Below are 20,568 nucleotides of genomic sequence, written 5' to 3'. Positions count from 1 at the left end.
AGTCAGTGGTGAGGAAGGCAAATGCCATGTTAGAGTTCATTTCAAGAGGTCCAGAATACAAGAGCAGGGACGTGATGGTGAGGCTTTATAAGACACTGGTGAGGCCTCACCTTCAGTATCGTGAACAGATGTGCTGGTATTGGAGACTGTTCAGAGGAGGTTCCAGGAATAAAAGGGTTATCATACGAGGAACGTTTGATGGCTCTGGGTCTGTACCCGCTGGAATTCAGAAGGATGAGGGGGGACCTCATTGAAAGCTTTCGAATGTTGAAAGGCCTAGACAGAGTAGATGTGGAAAGGATGTTTCCCATGGTGGGAGAGTCTAGGACAAGAGGGCACAGTTGCAGGATAGAGGGGTGCCCTTTCAAAACAGAGATGCGGAGAAATTTCTTTAGCCAAAGGGTGGTGAATTTGTGGAATTTGTTACCACGTGCAGCTGTGGCGGGCCCGTTGTTGGGAGTATTTAAGGCAGAGATTGATAGGTTCTTGATTGGACATGATATCAAAGGTTAGGGGAAGAATGGGGCTGAGGAGGAGATTTAAAATGGATCAGCCATGATTGAACGGTGGAGCAGACTCGATGGGCCAAATGGCCTAATTCTGGTCCTATGTCTTATGGTCCCTCCTCAAACCTCTCCCTCACTCCTCTTTCCTCCACCTCCTCCTCCTTCCACCTCCTCCTCTTTCCCCCACCTCCCCTCCCTCTTTCCCTTCTCCTCTGTCTCGTTCACTCCTCCCTTTCTCTTCCACCTTGATTCCTTCCGTCTGTTCCTCTATCAACCAGACCCCCTCTCTGCCTCTCACCATCTTCACCGCCCTCTCGACCTGTGACTCCACTTTTGAGGAACTCGTGTACATTTATTACGCCGGGGATTGAATACAAAGCACTTCAGAAAAGATGAGCGGAGAGCTGTCAACCATGAAATTAAAGTAACCCCATCTCCCTCCATTCCCTGCACACTCAACGCTCGTCTAGCAGCCTCTTAAACGCCTCTATCATACCTGCCTGCCCCACCCCTGGCAGCCCATTCCAGGTACCCCCCCCACCCACTCTCTGTGTAAAAATAAAACTTGCCCCACACATCTTGATTGAACTTACCCCCCTCACTTTAAATGCGTACCCACTGGTATTGGAAACTTTCCCCCGGGGATGAAGTTACTGGCTGCCCACTCTATCTGTGCCCTCTATAACCTGGATTAGATTTTTCCTCAGCCTCCGCTGCTCCAGAGAAAACAGCCCAAGTGTGCCCTCTAATCGAGGCAGCACCCTGGTGAGCCTCTTCTCGACCCTCTCTAAGGCCCCCACGACCCTCCCTGTAGTGGCCAACCAGAACTATACCCAGATGTGGCCTGACCAAAGTTCTATGCAGCTGCAAATCGTAACTAACCAACTTTTGAACTCAGTGCCTCGACCAATAAAGGCCAAGCATGCCGTGCGACTCCTTTACCATCCTATCGACCTGTACGGGGACTTTCAGGGAGCTTTTGGACCACAGGGTCCACCTCTATGTCAACACGGTTGAGGACCATGATACCCTATTTATTTATCGAGATACAGCGCATGGCCAGGTGGTTAAGGGGTCGGTCTAGTGATCTGAAGGTCACTAGTTCGAGCCCCAGCCGAAGCAGCGTGTTGTGTCCTTGAGCAAGGCACTTAACCACACATTGCTCTGCGACGACACCGGTGCCAAGCTGTATGGGTCCTAATGCCCTTCCCTTGGACAACATCGGTGTCGTGGAGAGGGGAGACTTGCAGCATGGGCAACTGCCGGTCTTCCATACAACCTCGCCCAGGCCTGCGCCCTGGAAACCTTCCAAGGCGCAAATCCATGGTCTCGTGAGACTAACGGATGCCTATACAGCACAAACCCTTCGAGCTGTGCCGCCCTGCAATCCCCCAGTTTAACCCTCGCCTCATCGCAGGACAATTTCCAGTGACCAGCCGGTACGTCTTTGGACTGTGGGAGGAAACCGGAGCACCTGGAGGAAACCCAGACGCTCCCATACAAACTCCTCGCAGGCAGCGGCGGGAATTGAACCCGGGTCACCCTTACCGTAAACCGTTGTGCTGACCGCTGCCCCACCCCGCCACCCTTCTTTTTGCATTGGCACAGCTTCTTGTCTTCCGCACTCTGGTTGAACGCCCAGATTGGCCGGTCTCCCATTGATTGTTGTGGCTATTGTTCTATAGATTTATCGAGTGTGCCCGTAAAGAAAATTAATCTCAGGATTGTAGCGGCAAAACGAATCTGAAATCAGAACAAAACAATTGCCGCTTGCCCGCGACTGTACAGACGGTCATACTTACGTGACACGCTCTGATGGTCGCTCCAGAAATTAAACCCTTTATTCGATCCTTTATTAGCAAATTGAAAACATACAATTAAGCATCATTGGACGCTATCTCAGTGCTCAGCAAAAGGTGCGACCTCTGCTGGTCCCAGGCTACAAGCTGTAATGAAAAAAGCAAGAATAGATAACCTATTCCCTTTGCTTTTACCCCTACCCCACTAGTGCGACTAGTCACAGAAATAAACACGTAACAGAGTACAAACCAGATAGGGACAGGTACATGGCTCGTACATGAATGGTGACATATATGTATTTTGCTAAGGTATTTACTTTGAACTTTGATCCTGCCCCTGGATGTGCCCTGTCCCTTTACATTTGATCTCCCTAAGTGCTGTGTTAAACTGCATCTGCCATTTCTCTGCCCACGTCTGTAACTGATCTCTGTATATCCCTCTGTTTACCCTTGGGCAATTTTCCACTCTGTCCACAATTCCACTTCTGCAAACTTGCTAATCGGTCCATATATCGTACGGAATTAGTAGACTCTGAACTGAGCACTGAGTTTGTTCCGTCTCAGTTGGGAAGGGAGACTGGGCTGTGTTCCCTAGAGCAGGAGTGGCTGGGGAACTGATAGGGGTGTACAAGATTAGGGGGATGTGGGTGGGAGAGGCTCTGATGGCTGTGCCGAAGCCCCTGGGGCTGGGGTTTGTAACCGGCCCTTTGATGAGGTGGATCCGTGGGGGTCCGGCCTGCAGGCCAGTGATGGGGCAGGAGGTTCGGGTGCCGTTACTTTCCGAGACAGATATGTGCCCAGATGTGCGAGCTGCCACCGGGGACGCTGAACGTCCAGTTCCAGGATCAGTCTGTCAGGGTGACCTGGGGGCCAGACAGAGCGGGCAAAGAGTGTTTCTGCATGGACAGAGGTGAGGGTGACTCTCCCACAGTGTCCCTTTCCCTCCTTCCCTCCCCTTCCCCTCTCTACCCCCTTTCTCCCTCCCTACCCCCTCTCTCCCCTTCCCCTCCCTCCCTCCCCTTCCTACCTCCTCTCTCCCCTTCCCCTCCCACCCTCCCTTTCCCCTCCCCCTCCCTCCCTCCCTTTCCCCTCCCTACCCCCTCTCTCCCCTTCCCCTCCCTCCCTCCCCTCCCTACCCCCTCTCTCCCCTTACCCTCCCTCCCTCCCCTCCCTACCCCCTCTCTCCCCCTTCCCCTCTCTCCCCCTCCCTCCCTCCCCTTCCTACCTCCTCTCTCCCCTTCCCCTCTCGCCCCTTCCTACCTCCTCTCTCCCCTTCTCCTCCCTACCCCCTCTCTCCCCTCCCCGTCCCTCCCTCTCCTTCCCCTCCCTACCCCATTTCTCCCTCCCTCCCCTTCCCCTCCCTACCCCCTCTCTCCCCTTCCCCTCCCTCCCCTTCCCCTCCCTACCCCTTTTCTCCCTCCCTCCCCCTTCCCCTTCCTCCCTCCCCTTCCCCTGCAGTGCTCTGTTCCCCTCCCACCCCTCATCCCCTTCCCCTCCCCCTCCCTCTCCCCCTCCCCCTCCCCCTCCCTCTCCCCCTCCCCTGCTCTTCCTTTCCTCCCTTCCCCCTCCCCTCCCCTCCCTTCCCCCCTCCCCTCCCCTCCCTTCCCTCCTCCCCTTCCCTCACCTCCCTCCCCCCTTCCCTCTCTCCCCTTACCCCTCTGTCCCTTCCCCCTCCCACAGTGCTCCATTTCCACCTCCCTCCCATCACCTCCTCCCTCTCCCCTTGTCCCCCTCCATCAACCCACTCCTCTTCCCCTCCCTCACCCACTCCATCCTGTGCTGCACCCTCCCTCCAGTGTCACCTCTCTACTTTCCCTCCCTCCAGTCCGGGGTGAAGGTTGGTGCCGAGATTCAGCCACAGATGAACAGCTATTCCGGTGAGTATGCCCCTGGAAATCCATCTTATCCCCTCCCTCTGCCAACCCCAGCCCTTTCCCTCTCTGCCCCTCTGTCCACGTGCCATCCCCCCTTATCCCCTCCCTCTGCCAACCCCAGCCCTTTCCCTCTCTGCCCCTCTGTCCACGTCCCATCCCCCCTTATCCCCTCCCTCTGCCAACCCCAGCCCTCTCACTCTCTGCCCCCTCTGTCCACCTCCCATCCCCCCTTATCCCCTCCCTCTGCCAACCCCAGCCCTTTCACTCTCTGCCCCCTCTGTCCACCTCCCATCCCCCCAACCCCTCCCTCTGCCAACCCCAGCCCTTTCACTCTCTGCCCCCTCTGTCCACCTCCCATCCCCCCTTATCCCCTCCCTCTGCCAACCCCAGCCCTCTCACTCTCTGCCCCCTCTGTCCACCTCCCATCCCCCCAACCCCTCCCTCTGCCAACCCCAGCCCTTTCACTCTCTGCCCCCTCTGTCCACGTCCCATCCCCCCTTATCCCCTCCCTCTGCCAACTCCAGCCCTTTCCCTCTCTGCCCCCTCTGTCCACGTCCCATCTCCCCTTATCCCCTCCCTCTGCCAACCCGAGCCCTTTCACTCTCTGCCCCCTCTGTCCACGTCCCATCCCCCCTATCCCCTCCCTCTGCCAACCCCAGCCCTTTCCCTCTCTGCCCCCTCTGTCCACCTCCCATCCCCCCATCCCCTCCCTCTGCCAACCCCAGCCCTTTCACTCTCTGCCCCCTCTGTCCACCTCCCATCCCCCCATCCCCTCCCTCTGCCAACCCCAGCCCTTTCACTCTCTGCCCCCTCTGTCCACGTCCCATCCCCCCATCCCCTCCCTCTGCCAACCCCAGCCCTTTCCCTCTCTGCCCCCTCTGTCCACATCCCATCCCCCCTTATCCCCTCCCTCTGCCAACCCCAGCCCTTTCCCTCTCTGCCCCCTCTGTCCACATCCCATCTCCCCTTATCCCCTCCCTCTGCCAACCCCAGCCCTTTCACTCTCTGCCCCCTCTGTCCACGTCCCATCCCCCCTATCCCCTCCCTCTGCCAACCCCAGCCCTTTCCCTCTCTGCCCCCTCTGTCCACCTCCCATCCCCCCATCCCCTCCCTCTGCCAACCCCAGCCCTTTCACTCTCTGCCCCCTCTGTCCACCTCCCATCCCCCCATCCCCTCCCTCTGCCAACCCCAGCCCTTTCACTCTCTGCCCCCTCTGTCCACGTCCCATCCCCCCATCCCCTCCCTCTGCCAACCCCAGCCCTTTCCCTCTCTGCCCCCTCTGTCCACATCCCATCCCCCCTTATCCCCTCCCTCTGCCAACCCCAGCCCTTTCCCTCTCTGCCCCCTCTGTCCACATCCCATCCCCCCTTATCCCCTCCCTCTGCCAACCCCAGCCCTTTCCCTCTCTGCCCCCTCTGTTCACCTCCCATCCCCCCTTATCCCCTCCCTCTGCCAACCCCAGCCCTTTCACTCTCTGCCCCCTCTGTCCACCTCCCATCCCCCCAACCCCTCCCTCTGCCAACCCCAGCCCTTTCACTCTCTGCCCCCTCTGTTCACCTCCCATCCCCCCTTATCCCCTCCCTCTGCCAACCCCAGCCCTTTCACTCTCTGCCCCCTCTGTCCACGTCCCATCCCCCCATCCCCTCCCTCTGCCAACCCCTGCCCTTTCCCTCTCTGCCCCCTCTGTCCACATCCCATCCCCCCTTATCCCCTCCCTCTGCCAACCCCAGCCCTTTCCCTCTCTGCCCCCTCTGTCCACATCCCATCTCCCCTTATCCCCTCCCTCTGCCAACCCCAGCCCTTTCACTCTCTGCCCCCTCTGTCCACGTCCCATCCCCCCTATCCCCTCCCTCTGCCAACCCCAGCCCTTTCCCTCTCTGCCCCCTCTGTCCACCTCCCATCCCCCCATCCCCTCCCTCTGCCAACCCCAGCCCTTTCACTCTCTGCCCCCTCTGTCCACCTCCCATCCCCCCATCCCCTCCCTCTGCCAACCCCAGCCCTTTCACTCTCTGCCCCCTCTGTCCACGTCCCATCCCCCCATCCCCTCCCTCTGCCAACCCCAGCCCTTTCCCTCTCTGCCCCCTCTGTCCACATCCCATCCCCCCTTATCCCCTCCCTCTGCCAACCCCAGCCCTTTCCCTCTCTGCCCCCTCTGTCCACATCCCATCCCCCCTTATCCCCTCCCTCTGCCAACCCCAGCCCTTTCCCTCTCTGCCCCCTCTGTTCACCTCCCATCCCCCCTTATCCCCTCCCTCTGCCAACCCCAGCCCTTTCACTCTCTGCCCCCTCTGTCCACCTCCCATCCCCCCTTATCTCCTCCCTCTATGTCCCCCATCCCCTTGCTCCCTCCCTCTGCCTCCTACCATTCCTTTGATCACCCTCTCACCTGCCCCCATCTTCCCCTCCCTCTCACCTGCCCCCATTGCCCCCTCCATCTCCCTCTCCCCCTCTCCCTTCCCTGCCCCAACTCCTCTCCCCTGCCCCACCTTTCACTCCCTCTCCCATTAACCCCATCTCCCCTCCCTCTCCCCATCACAATTTCCCCCTTCTCTCCTTGTCCCCTCCCTGCTCCCCAATGCCCCCTCCCTCTACATCCTGCCACCCCTACTCCTCCCTCTGCCTCCAGCCATCCCTTTGCTCCCCCTCCCTCACCCCTGCTACAATCTCCCCTCCCTCTCCCATACCCTTACCTCCTCCTTCTTATCTCCTGCCCCAACTCCCTCTTCCCCTCCCCTACACCCATTTCCTTCTCCCTCTCCCCTGTCCCCTCTCTCCTGCCCTTATATCCCCTTCTCCCCCTGCCATGCTCTCCCTCTTCCCCTCCCCCCGACTGTGACTCTGCCCCTCCCTCCCCAGGAGTGAGCTCTCGGTGCAGAAGGCCACGGTGCTGGAGTCAGAGCTGGAGTCGTGTAAACAGTTACAGGAGCTGGAGCCCCACAACAAGTGTGAGTAGGGATGGGGGGTCGGGACTTCTCCTGGGTCTTGGTGGCTGTGGGTGGGGTCATGGCTTCCTGCGGTCTGTATGTACCTTTCAATACAGATGGTCCCTTAGAGCAGCCTGAGTGAGAGGGCAGAGAGGTGGGCCCCGAGTGAGAGAGGTGGGTTTGAGTGACTCTCCATTCATTTACTTGTGGGTTTGAGACACGGTCCTTAGATGTGTGATTGAGAAACAGTCCCTTTGTGTGATCATGTGCGCGTTTATGAGATTGCATCTTAATTCATTTATTTGAGTGAGATAGTGATGTATTTAATTTGAGTGATCAAAGCATAATGCATTACCCAATATTTCTGATGTATAGAGATGGTCATTTATTCATTTGTTTTGAGAGGCGGTGCCTTATTTCCTGTGGGATGGTGATTTAATTTGTGCGATTCAGAGATGGTGCCTTACCCCAACAGTGACTGAGTGATAGTGACACATCTCTATTTCATCATGAGTGTAATCCGATATGGTTTATTAATGATTAAGAGACACTGCCTTACTCCTTGTTTTATTGAGAGATGGTGCCTTACTCGAAAAGTGACTGTGGCGCTCCCTTCCCCTAGTATGTGATTGAGAGATGGTGCCTTACTCTAAACTGTGTATAAGGGTCAGGGCCTTAATTGAGAGATGGTGCCTGACCCCAGTGTGTGAGATTGAGGGACAGTGCCTTACCGGGGTGGGGTGGGGTGTGTGTGTGTGTGTGTGTGTGTGTGTGTGAGAGAGAGAGAGAGAGAGGTTGAGGGTCAGTCCCTGACCCTGGTGTGTGTGAGATTGAGGGATGGTGCTTTACCCGGGGGTGGGGTGTGTGTGTGTGTGTGTGAGTGAGAGAGAGATTGAGGGTCAGTCCCTGACCCTGGTGTGTGTGAGATTGAGGGATGGTGCTTTACCCGGGGGTGGGGGGTGGGTGTGTGTGTGTGTGTGTGAGTGAGAGAGAGATTGAGGGTCAGTCCCTGACCCTGGTGTGTGTGAGATTGAGGGATGGTGCTTTACCCGGGGGTGGGGTGTGTGTGTGTGTGTGTGAGTGAGAGAGAGATTGAGGGTCAGTCCCTGACCCTGGTGTGTGTGAGATTGAGGGATGGTGCTTTACCCGGGGGTGGGGGGTGGGTGTGTGTGTGAGAGAGAGAGAGAGGTTGAGGGTCAGTCCCTGACCCTGGTGTGTGAGATTGAGGGATGGTGCTTTACCCGGGGGTGGGGGGTGGGTGTGTGTGTGAGAGTGAGAGAGAGGTTGAGGGTCAGTCCCTGACCCTGGTGTGTGAGATTGAGGGATGGTGCTTTACCCGGGGGTGGGGGGTGGGTGTGTGTGTGAGAGTGAGAGAGAGAGAGATTGAGGGTCAGTCCCTGACCCTGGTGTGTGTGAGATTGAGGGATGGTGCTTTACCCGGGGGTGGGGTGTGTGTGTGTGAGTGTGAGAGAGATTGAGGGTCAGTCCCTGACCCTGGTGTGTGTGAGATTGAGGGATGGTGCTTTACCCGGGGGTGGGGTGGGTGTGTGTGTGTGAGTGAGAGAGAGATTGAGGGTCAGTCCCTGACCCTGGTGTGTGTGAGATTGAGGGATGGTGCTTTACCCGGGGGTGGGGGGTGGATGTGTGTGTGAGTGAGAGAGAGAGAGAGGTTGAGGGTCAGTCCCTGACCCTGGTGTGTGAGATTGAGGGATGGTGCTTTACCCGGGGGTGGGGGTGGGTGTGTGTGTGAGAGAGATTGAGATTGAGGGACAGTCCCTGACCCTGGTGTGTGTGAGATTGATTAACTGTACTTGCCACCCTGCGAGCTTGGCCTGACCTGATGCCCTCTGACCCCAGGGTGCCTGCTGACCATTATCCTGCTGCTGCGAGCTCTGGACCCTTTGGGCTATGAGCGCGAGACGCTGAGCTACTTCCAGCAGCTGACAGCGGCCGACCCCCTCCGCACCGCCTACCTCGCCGACCTGCGCAGCCGCTTCCTGATAGAGAACGCTGTCCTCAAGATGGAGTACGCCGAAGCCCGGGTCATTGACCTTGCCAACAAGGTCAGGAGTCCAGGGTGCTGGGGTCGGGGGTCGGGGGTCGGTGGCTGGACAAACACTGATGCTCCTTTCGCTGCCGAGCTTGTCCTGGGTCAAAGGTCTGGGGGTTAGGGTTGAGGTTTAGAGAGTCGGTGGGGGATGAAGGTTCAGGGTGCCGTTTGCAATTGAAGTGTTTGGGGTCAGGAGTTGGAGGAGGTCAGAGGTCAGTGATTGTGGGGTTGAGGGGGGTCGCTGTTTGGGATGAGGGGCTGGGTAAAGTCGGGTGGGGAAGTCAGTGGTCAGGTGGGGTCAGGGGTCAGCAAGTCACGAACACACAGAGGTCATGGTGAGGGGTGCCGATGACTCTCCCTCCCTCCCCACAGGGCCTGACCACCCTCTGCCACCTGGAGCAGCTCCTGTTGATCACCCACCTCGACCTGACTGGGAACCGGCTCAAGGCTATCCCCCCTGCTTTCCGCGCACTGCAGTGTCTACAGGTAAACCTTCTCCGTCCCCTCCCCACCCTGTCTGTCTCTCTCTCCCTCTCTCTCCCCCCCAACCCCCCCCCAATAAACGCTCTGACTTTAAAAAGCATTCCCCCGTTTATCGCGCTGACACGTGCTGAGAAGCTTCGTCTCGTTGTCCCGTTTGCACAGATCAGGTCATTAACACAGCTGACCGAGGCAGAGCAAAGGTAGAACAGTGACAGGACGCAGAATAAAGCGTCACAGTTCCAGAGGAGGTGCAGACAACGAAGGGTGAGGTCGTAGTGAGAGAGGTAGGGAGGTTGAGACCCCGGCGTACCGTACTGTGGCTGTGCTCAGTGTCGGGTAATGATGGTTGGAAGCTGATCTTCATCCCGGCGGGACATCCTTTCAGGCTTCTGTCCGATGAAGACGAGGGAATGCCCGGCGTGGGGTGGCTCTTTGATTCTTTTTAAATCTTTTTATTAATTTTTCAAAATTATAAACTCAATAACAAAGTTAGTACAAAGAGATTGGAGTAATGTTCATCAACATATATAAAATGAATTTTAAGTAACATAGATATAAAAGACTTCCAAACTCATAATGAAATTAATCATTAAAAAGAAATAAAAAGAAAAAAATATATAAACAAAAAAAACCCAAAAGAAAAAAAAGGGAAAAAAACCCCCCAAAAAAAGCAAAACAGGGCTAGACCAACAGCTTGTATCAGACACGTTCAATAATGTTGTTAACTCCGCTCCTCTCATCATATAATTTAAGTTTAAGAAAAAGTTTCAGAAGGGTCAGATTACATCATATGAAAATGTTGCATAAAAGGTTTCCAAGTTTCTTCAAATTTAATCAAAGGGTCAAAAATATCACCTAATTTTTTCTAAATTTAAACTCAATATGGTTTGAGAAAACCATTGGAATGTAGTTGGAGGATTAGTTTCCTTCCAGTTCAACAAAATAGGTCTTCTCGCCATTAAAGTAACAAAAGCTATCATTCGACAGGCTGAAGAAGACAAAGATCTATGTTCTACCATTGGCAATCCAAAGATTGCCGTAATAGGATGGGGTTTTAAATCGAAGCGTAGAACTGTTGAAATAATATCAAAAATGTCTTTCCAATATTTTTCCAAAAGAGGACAGGACCAAAACATATGAGTTAAAGAAGCCACTTCAGAGTGACATCTATCACAAGTAGGGTTTATATGGGAATAAAAACAAGTTAGTTTATCTTTGGACATATGGGCCCTATGCACTACTTTAAATTGTATTAATGTATGTTTAGCACATATAGAAGAAGTACTAACTAATTGAAAATTTTTTTCCCATTTCTCTATAGGTAGGGAAAGTTGAAGTTCCCTTTCTCATTCATTTTTGATTTTATCAGATATATCTGGCTGTAATTTCATAATTATATCATAAATTATTGCTATTAATCCCTTCTGCAAAGGATTAAAACCTAAAATTTTATGAAAAATGCCAGAAGGATTTGAAGTCGGAAAGGTGGGCAACGTAGTACTTAAAAAATTTCTTATTTGTAGGTATCTAAAAAAATGGGACCTAGGCAAATAAAATTTCTCAGATAACTGCTCAAAAGACATAAAGCGGTTATCCAGAAATAGATCACGAAAACATATTATACCTTTCGTTTTCCATATCAAAAAGGCTTGGTCATTAGCGAGGGTTGGGAAAAGAAATTAATTATAATAGGGCTTGCCTTTGATTATGTTGTTTGCTTTGCTGAGGCGGTGGGAAGTCCAGGCAGAGGCTACAGAAGATCTCTGTGACGTGCTGAGCCGTGTCTACCGGTCTACAATTTCTTGCGATGGCGGGCAGAGCAGTTGCCACGCCAAACTGTGACACATCCCGATGGGATGTTTCCTTTGGTAAACATCGGAGAGGCTCGAGGGGGGCGGGCAGAACCTCCTTGGTCTCCCGAGGAAGTAGAGACGGTGGTGAACTTGCTCGGCTGTGACATCAGCTGGGGAGATACGAGGGACTGCGGGGCTGGAGTCTGGAGTGAATGATCTTCGTGCCCCCACCTACACTAATCCTGTCCACCTGCACTCGCAGTGAAGCCCTGAGGGCCTGGTTTGTCCCTGGACGTGTCCGGCTCCCCCATCACCTCTGGCAGCAAAGTCCAGCTCTCCAGCCCGCTCTCTGAACGGAAACGCTTCCCCTCAGACCCTCTTTCTCCCACCTTGATCCCGGAGGGAGATTCAAAGAATCTCCAAGCCTTAAGACCAAGGAGCAGGATGAGGCCATTCGGCCCATCGAGTCTGCTCCACCGTTTCAACATGGCTGATTTATTTTCCCTCTCAACCCCGTCACCTTTGACGTCCTGAGTAATCAGGAACCTATCAACCTCCACTTTAAATACACCCAATGTCTTGGCCTCCACTGCTGATGTGGCAATGAATTCCACAGATTCATCTCCCTCTGGCTAAAGAAATTCCTCCTCATCTCTGTTGTAAATGGATGCCTTTCTATTCTAAGGCTGTGTGCTCTAGTCCCAGACTCCCCTACTGTGGGAAGCATCCTCTCTGTGTCCACTCTATCTGTGTCTTCTGGTCCCAGACTCCCCCACTGTGGGAAGCATCCTCTCCACGTCCACTCTATCTGTGTCCTCTGGTCCCAGACTCCCCCATTGTGGGAAACGTCCTCTCCACATCTACTCTATCTGTGTCCTCTGGTCCCAGACTCCCCCACTATAGGAAACAACCTCTCCACGTCCACTCTGTCTGTGTCCTCTGGACCCGGACTCCCCCACTGTGGGAAACAACCTCTCCACGTCCACTCTATCTGTGTCCTCTGGTCCCAGACTCCCCCATTGTGGGAAACAACCTCTCCACGTCCACTCTATCTGTGTCTTCTGCACCCGGACTCCCCCACTGTGGGAAGCATCCTCTCCACGTCCACTCTATCTGTGTCATCTGGTCCCAGACTCCCCCATTGTGGGAAATATCCTCTCCACATCAACTCTATCTCCCAGACTCCCCCACTATAGGAAACAACCTCTCCACGTCCACTCTATCTGTGTCCTCTGGACCCGGACTCCCCCACTGTGGGAAACAACCTCTCCACGTCCAATCTATCTGTGTCCTCTGGTCCCAGACTCTCTCATTGTGGGAAACATCCTCTCCACATCTACTCTATCTGTGTCCTCTGGTCCTGGACTCCCCCACTGTAGGAAACATCCTCTCCACGTCCACTCTATCTGTGTCCTCTAGTCCCAGACTCCCCCACTGTGGGAAACATCCTCTCCATGTCCACTCTATCTGTGCCCTATGGTCCCAGACTCCCCCAATGTGGGAAACATCCTCTCCACGTCCACTCTATCTTTACAAAATTCAGTAGGTTTCAATTAGATTCCACCCCCCCCCGCCATTCTTCTAAACTCCAGTGAACCCAGAGCCTCATACATTAACCCTTTCATCCCCAGGTTCATTCTTGTAAACCTCCAATGGACAGTTTCCAATGGCAGCACATCCTTTCTTAGATAAGGGGCCCAAAACTGCTCACAATACTCCAGATGCAGTCTGACCAATGCCTTATAAAGCCTCAGCTTTACAACCTGCTTTTATATTTCTCATAGAAACATTCCAAATGTTAAAAGGCCTAAACAGATCAGATATGGCAAAGTTATTTCCCATGGTAGGGGATTTTAGGACAAGAGGGCATGACTTCAGGATTGTAGGACGTCCTTTTAGAACAGAGACGGGGAGAAATTACTTTAGTCAGAGGGTGGTAAATCTGTGGAATTTGTTGCCACAAGCGGCTGTGGAGGCCAAGTCATTGGGTGTATTTAAGGCAGAGATAGATAGGTTCTTGATTAGCCAGGGCATCAAAGGGTGTGGGGAGAAGGCAGGGGAATGGGGATGACTGGAAGAATTGGATCAGCCCAGGACTGAATGGTGGAGCAGAATCAATGGGCCGAATGCCCTGCTTCTCCTATATCTTATGGTCTTATATTCCAGTTCACTTGGAATGAATGCTAACATAGCATTTGCCCTTCTCACTACCAACTCAACCTGCAAGTTGACCTTTAGAGAATCCTGCACGACGACTTAAAAGTCCCTTTGCACCTCCGATACTGAATTTTCTCCCTATTTAGAAAACACCACCTTTTACCAAAGTGCATAGTGATTCACTTCCCGACGCTGTATTCCATCTGCCACTTCTTAGCCCTTATTTCCAACCTGTCCAAGTCCTTCAGCAGACTCCCTGCTTTCTCCACACCACCTGCCCCTCCACCTATCTTCGTGCCATCCCTTCCATCCGTGAAGAAGACCGCCTGCTGTTGCGGCACCGTCTTGACCAGCTGGGGAAGTGGAACAGGAAGAGCAGGTGGAGCTTAAACTCGGACGGGCGAGGTGTCGGAGCTTGGGGCGTTAAGCGAGGGCAGGATTTACGCAGGGGCCCTGGGGAGTGTTGCGGAGAATGTTACATCAGTACAAGTACGCCGTCTCCTGAAGGTGAGATCACGGGTTGACGGGGCGGTGGTGAAGGTACTAACGTGCTCAGGCACGTCACGTTGTGGCAGCACAAGGCATAGGTGAGTATTGTGTGCAGTCTGGTTGCCCGGCTACGGGGAGGGTGTGACTAAGCGGGATAGGGTGTTCCTGGCACTGCTGTGATTGAGCTACAAGGAGAGGCTAGACAGACTGGGACTTGCCTCCCTGGAGCGACAGAGGCCCGGGGGGTGATCTGACTGAGGTCTATAAAAACAGGGGTGAATGTGCACCAGATCTTCCCCAGGGTAGGGGAATCAAGAACTAGGGATCACAGGCAATCTTCCCTCTAATTTCTAGTAGTCGGTGTGTGCAGAAGTCTTATGTTGTGCAAATTCTTTTCCTGTGACAAAAGTATGTGCGCACTGAATGCACACATGGTACAGTTTATGTAGGTTTGACATAAAACTGCACAGAATAACAACAAAATAACATACATATTTAAGTCACTCAGTTATGCTTTCTCTCTCCTGTCTTTGGCATTTACCCATTCTTTGTAAACTCTATCTAGACTAGTAGAACTTTCATCCAATTGATAGCTTTTGATTCTCATCAATATATCCAAATGCGATTTACTTGCCAAATGACGCTTCAAAAAGTCAAGTTTCCAAATATCATCCCACTTCTTTCCACTAGCAAATTCTCCAGCAACTTTTGCATCGCGACAATACAAACAGATAACTCCAGTTTCCGAATCGTACATAAGTATTTCTCGTAGCTGAACGTTCATGACCTCACGAGCTTTCGGTGTAGCAGTTTCTACTATTTTGTTAAGCCATTCAACTTTAAACAAATTTGCAGTTCTTTTGCGCTTCACGCCCTTCGCTTCTTTTGAATTCGACATAGTGAATCAACAATTTTTTCAATAAAAACTTAGTAAGCTACCTACAGGATTTGAAACAGATCTTTGTAAACTTTACAATATGAACACTGTCCACCAAAGATGGCTGCCGTCGTGATGCAGCTGTACAAACCGGAACAGGAAAGGTAAGGTGAGGTGACGTAAATTAGTGACGTGCATTATGGTATTTGAAAAACCGACTAACTAGTTAACAGCAACACACATAAAAGTTGCTGGTGAACGCAGCAGGCCAGGCAGCATCTCTAGGAAGAGGTACAGTCGACCTTTCGGCCCGAAACAACGATTGTACCTCTTCCTAGAGATGCTGCCTGGCCTGCTGAGTTCACCAGCAACTTTTATGTGTGTTGCTTGAAATTCCAGCATCTGCAAAATTCCTCTTGTGAACTAGTTAACAGAAACATTTAGCGAAAAGATTATTTTCGATAAGTATAACTATTAATTACTACATTATTTTAGGTAACTAATCTTTCGTGCGCAGATTAATTTCCTTTGTGCGCTGGGTGAAAAATGTGTGCGCGCACACACGCTCAGCTTAGAGGGAACGTAGATCACAGGTTCAAGGTGAGGGGGGAAAGAGATTCAGTAGGAAACCAAGGGGGTTATGTTTCACCCAGACGGTGGCCAGTATATGGAACGAGCTGCCAGACAAAGTGGTTGAGACAGATAGTCTTTGGCACAAATAGCTGGGGTGCCTAGGACTTTCGCACAGTGCTGTAGTAATTTTATGTCTTGCACTGTACTGCTGCCACAAAAAAGACTAATTTCATGACATATGTGAGTGATGATAAACCTGATTCTGATCTGGGGCTCTGTTGTGGACTGAGAGTGGGAAGCGGGGCAGGGAGAGGGGAATCATGGTTGGGAAAAGGGGAAGGGAGGGGGGAGGGAGCGGGAAGCACCAGAGAGACATTCTGTGATGATCAATAAACCAATTGTTTGGAATCAAATGACCTTGCCTGGTGTCTCAGGGCTGGGTGTGTCTGCACCCATGATATCCCCGGCCCCTGGCTCTCCGTCTCTGCCACCTGTCCCACTCCCCTCATTAAACATTAAACATAGAACGTAGAACAGTACAGCCCACAGGAACAGGCCGTTCGGCCCACAATGTTGTGCTGACCCAGCTAGAAAGTAAATCAAAAAATCCCCTAAAGCTAATCCCTCCTTCCTACACAGTGTCCATATCCCTCCACCTTCCTCACAGCCATGTGCCTATCCAAACGTCTCTTACAAGCCTCTAAATGTATTTGCCTCCACCACCATACCAGGCAGCCACCACTCTCTGAATAAAAAACTTACCCCTCACTTCCCCTTTGAACCTCCCCCCCTCACCCTCTCTGGTATTAGATATTACAACCCTGGGGAAAGTATACTCTCCGTCCACTCTGTCTATGGCTCTCCATCAGATCTCCTCTCAGTCACTGATGTGCCAGAGAGTACAACCCATTTAAACAGCCTCTCGTGATAGCACCTGCCCTCTAAACCAGGCAGCATCCTGGTAAACCTCTTTTGCACCCTCTCCAAAGCCTCAACATCCTTCCTATAGTGGGGTGACCAGAACCGTACACAATGCTCCAGATGTGACCTGACGTTGAGTTTCCAGGCAGCATCCTCACTTTTGAACTCAATGCCTCAACTGAAAAAACGAACATTCCATAAACCGTGTTAACCACCCGATCAACCTGTGTGGCCGCTTTCAGCGAGTATGAACTTGGATCACAAGATCTATCGGCTCAGCAACACTGTTGAGGACCTTGCTCTTAAAAGTGTACTGTCTCTTTTCATTTGCCCTCCCGAGGTGTAACACCTCTCATTTATCTGGATTAGATTCCACTGGCCATTTCTCAGTCCATATCTGCAGGTGATCAATGTTGTGCTGTATTGTTTGCCAGTCTTCTACACTGTCAACAACTCCACCACCGGTACCATTCACAAATTTTCTAACTCACCCATCCGCAGTTTCATCCAGATCATCTATATCGATTACGAACAGCAGAAGTCCCAGCACAGATACCTACGGAACTCCACTAATTACAGACCTCCAGCTTGAACAAGTCCCCAAAACCATTACCCTCTGTCTTCTATAGTCATAGTCATACTTTATTGATCCCGGGGGAAATTGGTTTTCGTTACAGTTTCACCATAAATAATAAATAGTAATAGAACTATAAATAGTTAAATGGTAAGATGTAAATTATGCCAGTAAATTATGAAATAAGTCCAGGACCAGCCTATTGGCTCAGGGTGTCTAACCCTCCAAGGGAGAAGTTGTAAAGTTTGATGGCCACAGGCAGGAATGACTTCCTATGACGCTCTGTGTTGCATCTCGGTGGAATGAGTCTCTGGCTGAATGTACTCCTGTGCCCACCCAGTACATTATGTAGTGGATGGGAGACATTGTCCAAGATGGCATGCAACTTAGACAGCATCCTCTTTTCAGACACCACCGTCAGAGAGTCCAATTCCATCCCCACAACGTCACTGGCCTTACGAATGAGTTTGTTGATTCTGTTGGTGTCTGCCACCCTCAGCCTGCTGCCCCAGCACACAACAGCAAACATGATAGCACTGGCCACCACAGACTCGTAGAACATCCTCAGCATCGTCCGGCAGATGTTAAAGGACCTCAGTCTCCTCAGGAAATAGAGACGGCTCTGACCCTTCTTGTAGACAGCCTCATTGTTCTTTGACCAGTCCAGTTTATTGTCAATTCGTATCGCCAGGTATTTGTAATCCTGGTACTTTGAGCACCCTGGTACTGACACCATCCGGTCCTGCAGCCTTGCTCGGGTTGAGACGTTTCAGCTGTCTTCTCACCTGTTCAGCTGTGAAGCCCACCATGGTGGTTTCGTGTGGGGATGAGGTATAGTCATGAGAGCAGGGTGGGGGACTGTGAGGAGGGGTAGGAGGGGAGAGTGGAATATGTGTTGGTTGGGGGCCGACAACAGATGGCTCATATGGGGGATGGGCAGGGGTCACAATGTCAAATCTGGTAAAGAACAGGTTCTATGCGCAAGCCAGTTCTGAATCCAACAGCTAATTTGCCACGGACCCCATGTATCTTAATCTTCTGGATTAGCCTCCCATGGGGGACTTTGTCAAATGTCATCCTAAAATCCATGTAGGCAACAACTACTGCCCCACCCTCATCAATCTGTCTTGTCGCATTGTAAAAAAACTTAATCAAGTTGTAAGTGCCAACCTGCCACGCATAAAGCCATGCTGTCTCTCCCGAAATTATGTCATGGCTTTCCAAATGCTCAGATATCCTATCCATAAGAATTTTCCCCAGCAAATTCTCTACAGCTGACGTGAGACTCGCCGGTCTGTAGTTTCCAAAACTGAAGTAAAGTACTTATTTAAAAGATGCTTGGAGAGTTTCCAAGACAGGAAAGGTTTTTGAGGGATTTGGTCCAAGCATGGGCAGAGGGGACGGGCTCAGATGTGAATCCGGGTCGTTATGGACGGGTTGGTGTGTGCGTGACCCTCTGACCTTTGCCCCAGGTTCTCCAAGCCGACGGAAGTGAGATTGAGCAGATCGAGGGCCTCTGGAACCTCCGTAAGTTGGAGGAAGTTTCCCTGAGGGAGAACTGTATCCTTCCCAGCTGCTATTTGAGGGAGGGGAGTGAGGGGGGAATTGGCTTTTGGAGGGTGAGGAGTTGGGGGAGTGATTGGGGGGTGAAGGGGGGAGGGTTGGGGGTGTGGGGTGAACAATGATGGAGGTGTTTGAGGGGGGAAATGGGAGTGGGGGAATTGGTTTTCAGCCAGGTGAAGGGGGGAGAGATCTCGGTCTCTTGCTGTTTCCTTGACGATGGCCCCTCCCAGGTCTCCGGGAGCTGGACGACCTGCGACCTTTGACCTCCTGCCCCCGGCTGGCCAGCCTGCAGCTCTCGGGGAACCCCCTGTGCCTGGGGGAAGGGGCAGCATCTCTGGTTCGCTCCCTGCTGCCCGGAGTCCCCGATGTCCTGCTGTGAACCGAGGAAGGGTAGCCTCACCCCCTGCAACCCCCACCATTCCTCTCATCAGGAGGAGGAGTAGCAGCCATCCCGGGGAGGGAGGGGGTCACCCAGCCACCATCTGTCCTCCTGTGACCATCCACTTTCCCTCCCCGGCACCCGTGCATCTCTCTGCCAATGATTGGTTATCCTGGTTGATTACTCAACATGTGATTGGCTCTCTTGAAGAGTGACTCAACAATCCATTGCCTCTCCTGTGATTGGCTGTCCTGGCGACCAGTAGCTTGGTTCGTAATTGGTTTGCCTTGGCGATCCATTGCGCTCGCTCTCTCTCTCTCTCTCTCTCTCTCTCTCTCTCTGTGTGGCCGGTTACCCTGGTGATCCATCACTTAGTCTACAGCTGGCTGACCTGGCAATCCATCGCTCTGTTTTCGACCCTGGATCTGCGGCGCTCTTGGATCCTTGACGCTCCATTGGTCCGCCTGGGGCAGAGGCGATCCAATCACGGGCCAGATGGCGCTCATTTGCATCTCGGGCAGGGCTCCACCCACATGTCCGACAGGATCCTGTCGCCAATGGGCAGTTTGCGTTAGGAGCCTAATGATGTCCCATTATGTGGTCCTATCCCACCCCCGATCTGACCTGCCCCCTCCAACAGCCCTCTGCTGACCTGGCTTTGCCCCTTGACCTCACCCACCCCTCCTGATCTGATCCTGCCCCCTGACCTTGCCCTTCCCCAGCACCTATCCCTAAGTCCAAGTTCAGTTTATTAACATTCAACCGACCACATGTATACAACTGAACGAATCACCGTTCCTTCAGACCAAAATGCACAACACAGCACATATAACTCACACACATAACACAGAAGGTAATATTACCACAAATAAATTTACAAGTAGTAAGATGCACATACAACCCAAGGTAAAAAGTAAACCGTATAACACTCCTGGCCCTTCATGTGTGATGAGGCCTGGGCGATGACAGGGAGTTCAGCAGCCTCACGGCCTGGGGGAAGATGTTGTTTCCCATCCTAACAGTCCCTGTCCTAATGGTATGGTCCCTCCGGCCTGATTGTGTGGGGGGGGGGGGGGCGCGGTCAAAGAGATTGTTGGACGGATGGCAGGGATCATTGACCATGCTGAAGGCCTCTCCTACGCTGCGCTCCGGACAAATATCTCTGATGGGTGGAAGAGAGACCCACGGGTGGGTGTGTTTCAGGGCACGAGGGGAGAGTTGTGGGAGGGCACGGGCGTTGGAAGTGACTTTGGGGATGGGTAGGGGGTCAGATCCCATTCCCCAACCTCTCGCCGTGGATCTCAGCCTGTGGAAGTATCTCAATAAACCTGCTGCAGCTTCCCCACCGTGTTGTGTCTCTGTGGGTGGTGGGTGGGTGGGGAGCACCACAGAGAGGGGTGGGGATCGCTACGCCCACTCGGTGATCGTCAGACTCAGTGCTGACCTCAGCGACGGGGACTGAGGCGCAGGTCGATCGGTGATGGTGGGGAGGGGTGTAGGAGAGGGAGGGGGTTACAGGCAGGAAGGGGTGTGGGAGAGGGAGGGGGTTACAGGCAGGAAGGGGTGTGGGAGAGAGAGGGGGTTACAGGCAGGAAGGGGTGTGGGA

At 52.8% G+C, this 20,568-nt stretch overlaps 1 protein-coding gene across 3 annotated transcripts in view; it reads left to right on the top strand.

The window, feature by feature from the left end:
• The window catches only part of rabggta (Rab geranylgeranyltransferase subunit alpha), a 40,888-nt gene extending 20,594 nt beyond the window's left edge, over window positions 1-20,294 (top strand). For all 3 annotated transcript variants that reach the window (XM_063060108.1, XM_063060106.1, XM_063060107.1), the window contains 7 exons: window positions 3,107-3,215; window positions 4,131-4,182; window positions 7,036-7,124; window positions 8,961-9,166; window positions 9,526-9,639; window positions 18,493-18,580; window positions 18,814-20,294. In XM_063060108.1, coding sequence (XP_062916178.1) covers window positions 3,107-3,215; window positions 4,131-4,182; window positions 7,036-7,124; window positions 8,961-9,166; window positions 9,526-9,639; window positions 18,493-18,580; window positions 18,814-18,962 — 807 coding nt within the window. In that variant the 3' untranslated portion in view covers window positions 18,963-20,294. The remainder of the gene's footprint in view (window positions 1-3,106; window positions 3,216-4,130; window positions 4,183-7,035; window positions 7,125-8,960; window positions 9,167-9,525; window positions 9,640-18,492; window positions 18,581-18,813) is intronic.
• The last annotated feature ends 274 nt before the right edge of the window (window positions 20,295-20,568 follow it).

Source organism: Mobula hypostoma, chromosome 10 (assembly GCF_963921235.1).
Source record: "Mobula hypostoma chromosome 10, sMobHyp1.1, whole genome shotgun sequence".
Classification (NCBI taxonomy): Eukaryota; Metazoa; Chordata; class Chondrichthyes; order Myliobatiformes; family Myliobatidae; genus Mobula; species Mobula hypostoma.
The sequence above is the reverse complement of the archived record's forward strand: the minus strand, read 5'-3'. Positions and strand labels throughout refer to the sequence as shown.